This window comes from Centruroides sculpturatus, unplaced genomic scaffold, assembly GCF_000671375.1.
Source record: "Centruroides sculpturatus isolate CEXI.00-Female unplaced genomic scaffold, Cexi_2.0 scaffold4191, whole genome shotgun sequence".
In the NCBI taxonomy this organism is placed as follows: Eukaryota; Metazoa; Arthropoda; class Arachnida; order Scorpiones; family Buthidae; genus Centruroides; species Centruroides sculpturatus.
In genome coordinates this window covers 1,009-7,313 of record NW_019388285.1, presented here as the reverse complement: position 1 = coordinate 7,313, position 6,305 = coordinate 1,009, and the positions used below count along the sequence as shown (strand labels likewise).

At 31.2% G+C, this 6,305-nt stretch overlaps 1 protein-coding gene across 3 annotated transcripts; it reads left to right on the top strand.

The window, feature by feature from the left end:
- The first annotated feature begins 695 nt into the window (after positions 1-695).
- On the top strand, positions 696-6,099 carry LOC111616854 (octopamine receptor Oamb-like). 3 transcript variants are annotated; one of them, XM_023358207.1, is made up of 3 exons: positions 696-1,205; positions 1,307-1,343; positions 4,405-6,099. In XM_023358207.1, the coding sequence occupies exon 3, from the start codon at positions 4,428-4,430 to the stop codon at positions 5,703-5,705; it is 1,278 nt and encodes a 425-aa protein (XP_023213975.1). In that variant the 5' UTR covers positions 696-1,205; positions 1,307-1,343; positions 4,405-4,427; the 3' UTR covers positions 5,706-6,099. The 3 variants fall into 3 exon arrangements, with proteins under 3 accessions (XP_023213975.1, XP_023213976.1, XP_023213977.1); XM_023358208.1 differs by having other exon boundaries at positions 906-912; XM_023358209.1 differs by lacking the exons at positions 696-1,205; positions 1,307-1,343 and adding an exon at positions 1,890-2,029.
- The last annotated feature ends 206 nt before the right edge of the window (positions 6,100-6,305 follow it).

Below are 6,305 nucleotides of genomic sequence, written 5' to 3'. Positions count from 1 at the left end.
TTCTGATAAGTTTCTTCATTTTCTTTCAATGTTATTGATATTATAAAAGAATAATGTAAACTTATATTTCTTTCAAGGTTATTTTTTATATGTTGATAATTATGGAAATATGAAAGAATGAATGTAAATACTTTTATTTTTTGAAAAAATAATGCAGTGTGTTCAAGGACACGTATCTAAAATTTAAATTTTGATTTCAAAAAATGGTTTCAAAACCAATCGCTAGAGGGCGCGCCACCTGTAACTCATTGATTTCTGATCAAGCCCTCTAGCGGAAAGGGCAAAAGCTTTTTATTTGAATAGAATTGTTACGTTTTAACCGAGTAAAGTAGATTTATATTAAAGTTTATTGCGTATATTTCCTTCGAAATAAAATTTGAAGCTATAGAAATAACTAAACAATATATTTTATAATTTTTAATATTATTTTATTTTTAAATTAATTAGAATTAAATCATTTTAATGAGTTTTGTACTTGAGCGAAAATCTAACATAATGATGTCAAAAAGTTTAATCAGTTAATATTTTAATATAACATCATTTTATTTATAGTATATGCCAAAACCAAAATTACTTACATTTCAAATGGGAAGTAATATATAAAAAATAAGAATATTAATGAATTAAAATTGAATGTAAATACAATCAAACCTCTATACAAAGGCCAATAGATTGAACTGATGGAAGAAGCCAACTCAACACATGTTCTTCTACTTATATGGGGAGGTTTTTATATGGAAAATTGACCCCTATATAGGCGTTGGCCACGTGAAGAAAACTCCACGTGACCAACCAATTTCAGATACGAACCCGCGACTTTATAAATAAGGACATAAATGGCCGTTGTTTGGAGGTTATTTTATATGCATTTTTGTTCAAAAAAAACTTCCTAAAAATGGCCGCTGTTTACAGGTGGCCGTTGTTATTAAGAAGGGACCAAGATTGGAGTTCGAATATATTTTTAAATAATTCGAATATTTTGATTAAATTAATCGATTATTAGACAAATTTATTAGTTTATGATCCTAAATTTATATTATTTTGGTCATAGCTTCTGTCGTTAGTCGGTTGCTACCATTCTCGAGTTTCGAAGCAACAAGTGAATGCTAAAAATCTCTTTCATTGGTTATCTATTGTGACGTAAAGATATCGATTGTTCTTTCACTTTTATGAGTAAACGCTTTACGTAAAAGGCAGTCATTAATGTATAATGATCACAAGTTTTTAAAACTCCTTAAATATAGTTATTATTAATAGAAACTTCTCTTGCGTAATTCATTTATGAATATGAATTTTACCGTTCCAGGTACGAAATGTTGTTTCCAAGAGTCCAACAAATGAAAGTAAGTCTTTCATAATATTCTATATTTATTAAGTATTATATGAACTTTCAAGTTTCATATTTCTCCTCCCGTTTAATTAAGCTGTTTACATGTAAACTAATCCAATATTATAACTTAAACTTTACTCGATAATAAACAAATTTGAGGTTTCATCTTTCATTTCTTATACTTATTTAGTAGAAGTAACTAATTAATGTATTTTAAAAATTAAGAAATTTTAGATTTCAATTAAGAAATATTTATTTTTTAATTAATATATTAAGGTATAAAATAATTAAATGATTTCCTATTTTGAAACTAGAAACTTCTATATATTGCTCTGGAAATTTCTCGCCCACCAGTGGAGTGGATAAAGCCACTGACTGAACACTGGTAGTTGGTCGTGGGTTCTCACCTCGCAAACTTGGGCTAATCACGCGGAATTTTTCGGGTGTTTTCACTTGTATAATACTTAAATAGGGCCACTTTCCTATAGAAAGTCCTCCCGGGAGGCATCACCCATCAGCAGATTGCCCACGTGTCACGCCATCAGATTTGATATGAGATGAAAAGTTCTGTTTTAATAGAAAAATCGTTCTTGTAATTAGTGACTTCTAAATACAATTATACTTAGAAGAACATTAATTTTGTCATAATTTGTTAAGAAAATTGATAAGCTTTGTCTACGAAATTTCATTAACTTATTTGTAAGTACTGTTTGAAGTTGTTTATATACGTAGTTAAAGTTTACGGGACTTAATTGTAACTTGTTATTTGGGTTTAATCTTAAGAGAATTAACAGAAAATAAACTTGTTTACAAGATAAGTGTGCCAAATATGGGATACGCTAAGGAATTTTTATTTATTTGTCTAACTTATTTACTTAGCAGATGGATATAAATTTACAAGTGTATGCAGCACATAGCAGTGCTCATAATAAAATATTGATAGGATCATAGAACATTATTTACGGGTTTTAAATGTCATCCATGAGACACATTAGGAACGCCGTATGCCTAATGTGATCACCTGTTATGCCCATTCTAGGGCTAGGTTTTTTAATTAAGAAGAATGGAAAACGTGCGGACACTTAATTGCCATGTTAGGAACTCACGTACTTGGATTTGAAGCGTAAATAACTTATAAGTCTAACTGGTTTAAAACTACTTTTAAGTAAAGGAAAAGGCCAAAATAACGGGTTTTGATAATCTACAATAATAAAAGAGGCTTTCTTAATTTTATTACGTGATTGATTTGAATCGCGGGTCATTATGAAAACTTCTTTTATGAATACACATTTATAGGTGCTAACAACTAGCGAATATGGCTGTCAGAAACGGAGAAATGTTAGGAATATGTCCATATTTAGAGCACTTACCATCATTTATGGAAGTTTATCGTGTTTCTGAGGCAGCTCACTAGTGCCCGAGTGGATAAAGCAAGTGAATGCTGGCAGTTGGTCGCGGGTTCACACAGCTGGCCACGTGGATTTTTCCGAAGTTTCTTCACAGCTAAAATCTAAATCTTCCTTAAAAAGTACTTCCAGGAGGTCCCTTTGGAAATGCATCTCCAAGTGTTGCTATTGCCCCATCAATCCAATAGTAAGGAAAAGTCATTCAAACTCCAGTGTTTACTCCCTGTATAAATCCGAAATATAAATACGTATACATATATAGGTTAACAAACTTTTGGACCAAACATGTATATATTATTATTATTTTAAGAACGGATAGTTAGAAACAACTGTTAAATAATACATCGGTTAACCGAATTTTGGATCACACACTGTAAGTATAATGCTTCCCATTACGATAATATTTAATAAATACAGTATAATAAACTCGTCTATACCCTGAAAATTAAGCTTTTTGCCATTTTATAATAATTAATAATATAAAAAGTGTTTTTAAATAAAATCTCTAACAGATGGCGCAACATGCAATTTTACTCTTGCCGGGAAAGTTACGCAACTTTTTTTTTGTTTAATTTTTACTTTTAAGTAAACAACTGAAGAAATATTAATAAAAAAATTGATTTTTGTACTTTAAATTCTTAAAGGTATTTGCCTAATTTTAAAATAATTTTTAACTGGATGCTGCTTCATTAACTGTAATGTCACCGGATTAAGGAAGAGTCATTCAAACTCATTAATTTACCTTTAATTTTTTTTCTTCTTATTGTTTAAGACTTTCTTCTAGATTTCGTCAAACTATTAATTACTTAATCGGACGGCTTCATTTATTTTATTTTTCTTACAATTGATTAACACGATGATAATTTATTTATGTTTCTGTCCGATAAAGCGATTAACCACGGTCGTTTATTTTTCTAAAAACAGTTTTTTTTTTTTATTTAAGTTACTTAAATAAAACATCTTTCTTGTAATAAATTTGAAATTTTTGTATAGCAGTTAATTATGTAAATTGCCTCTTTATTAGTTTTTAAAATTAAAATAATTCGATTTAAGTAGTAAGTTCCCTAGGTGATCTATTTCGTGCTTTTCCGCCATATTGAATGCGATGCGACGCGAATTCTAGCGATTTTAGAAAAGTATAAACTGTCTTTTTATAGAAGGATTGGATTGATAGAATAAAGCAATGCGACATTTGGACGATCTGCCAAAGAGCCGATTCCTAACGAGAGGACTTTCTATGGTAAATTGGCTTCTATATTTGTGTTAGACACTCGAAGAAAACCTGAAAACTCCACGTGGCTAACCTGTTGGTTAGACGCGAACCCACTGATTTCTTTGTATTAAAGACTCTAAAAGAGATAGGCTGCTATGCCTCGAGGCATAATGCCAAGGCCCTTTATGTGGGCACGAATACGTCATAATATTGAAAGCAAAATTGTTGTGATTATTAGTTTAAATAAAATTTTCTCTGTAACTTTCATTAAAATTGATTTTATAACATGTATAATTAATCAAAATACTGTAAATTAATTTATTGCTAAAATTACTCCACGGCTCTTTAATCATCTTTACTCTTGTAATATATAAAAATTCTTGTATAATCTTTTTCTGATAAAATATAAAGTCATTAGTATTGAATTTTCTTTAATGACTTTTATCTTTTTCCAGGATGCCCCTTGACTAAGAACTGCATGAAAATGACAGAACATCCTCAAGCAACAACACTGCTCAACGAGCAGGAAGTGAATCCAGCATTATCAGATCAAGATGTAAACAGTACTTTAGACTTCAAAAGAGTCACGGCAAACGAAATCGTCACGGCCACTGTGTTATCAGTGGTGATATTAATTATCGTCATTGGGAACTTGCTCGTGATTATAGCAGTCAGCACAACGCCCAGACTGAGAACAGTTACGAACTTTTTCGTGGTATCGTTAGCAGTAACGGATCTACTTATGGGCCTTCTTGTAACACCATTGGCTGTTGTACGAGAATTTACATCAACCTGGGTATTTGGGAGGATTTTTTGCGAGTTGTGGATATCTTTAGATGTCTTTCTGTGTACCGCTTCCATTCTGAACTTATGTTGTATCAGCCTGGATCGATACTTTGCAATCACTTCACCGCTTACTTACGCTGTAAAGAGGAGTGGACGTTTAGCTCTATTTATGGTAGCTTTAGTCTGGATCCTCTCAGCAGCAATCACCTGCCCACCCGCATTTGGCTGGCACGAAACAGGCCGCAACAATTCACCCACTTGTGAATACAACAGCGACAGAGGTTACATTGTATACTCGGCTTTAGGGTCATTTTACATACCGGCATTCGTTATTGTTTTTGTATACTGGAGGATATTTGCAGTTGCCAGGAAGAGGCAAGCCATTCTTATTCAGGGTGACCAAGAAGTGACGATTTCTCAAACACTGGACAGCGAATCATCGCAGTCGGAAGGCGTAACCGCTAAGGCAATGACAATAGAAAGTGATAACAAGAAAGAGATATTTATATTATCGAAAAATATACCGAAAGATAACTGTAATAATTGTGAAAATTCGAAAAAATCCGAGACTCATAACGGTTGGAACCGTAGCACAAAATCAAAAAGTTCGCTCAATACTTACAGGATCCATTCGTGCCATCAACCAAGAAGAGATGGTTACGAAAGGGCAGCATTTCAGAGAGAAAGAAGAGTTGCCAAATCTCTATCCATTGTAGTTGGAGGATTTTTACTTTGCTGGTCACCATTTTTTGCTGTTTATCTCATAGAGCCATTCTGTAGCACCTGTACTTTTCACCCGATTCTACTCCGATGTCTTGTATGGTTAGGGTGGCTTAATTCGGCCATCAATCCCTTTATCTATGCTCTAAATAATAAAGATTTTAAGAGGGCCTTTCTCAGGCTTACTATATATAGAGTTAGAAGGCCTTGGAAGGTTCCAAGACGACACAATCCCAGTCATTATAATTAGGACTAAGCCAAGTAACTTTTTTTTTTAACTTGGCAACAGCATTCTAGTCAGAAATGTTAATAAAATCATATAGAACTTACGTATGTGAATCAAAATTTGAAAAATTTTACTTCTGGTCAAAGATTTTAAGTGAAATTTTAAGTAAAAACTTGATATTTCCCTTCGAAAATTGAGGGAAATTGTTAAATTTCTCAATTAAAATATTTTTAATAGATGATTTTCAATTTAAAAAGTGAAATCATTATAAAAATTAATCGTAATTATCTTTATTAATGTATTTTCCTTTGTAAATAGCTAAATGACAATAAACATGTCTACTTACTGTCAGAAATGTCCATCACATATAACACTGTAAATTCTTTTTTCTTCTGTAATTCGATGTCGTTACTAATTAAATCCAATTAAAAATAATTTAATTAACTNTTAAAAATAATTTAATTAACTTTTAACAATTAAATTAAGATTATAAATCTGTTTCTAAATTAATAACACGATTTTTTAAAAAAATAATTGTTTATAAAATTGTATTGTTATTAAAGTATTGATCTTTTGTAAGTTATGGAAATTACTGAAAATTAATAATTATAAATTAAAATCTGT

Excerpts from the sequence above, each read along its gene's own strand:
- LOC111616854 (XM_023358207.1), top strand. The coding sequence starts at position 4,428 with ATGAAAATGACAGAACATCCTCAAGCAACAACACTGCTCAACGAGCAG.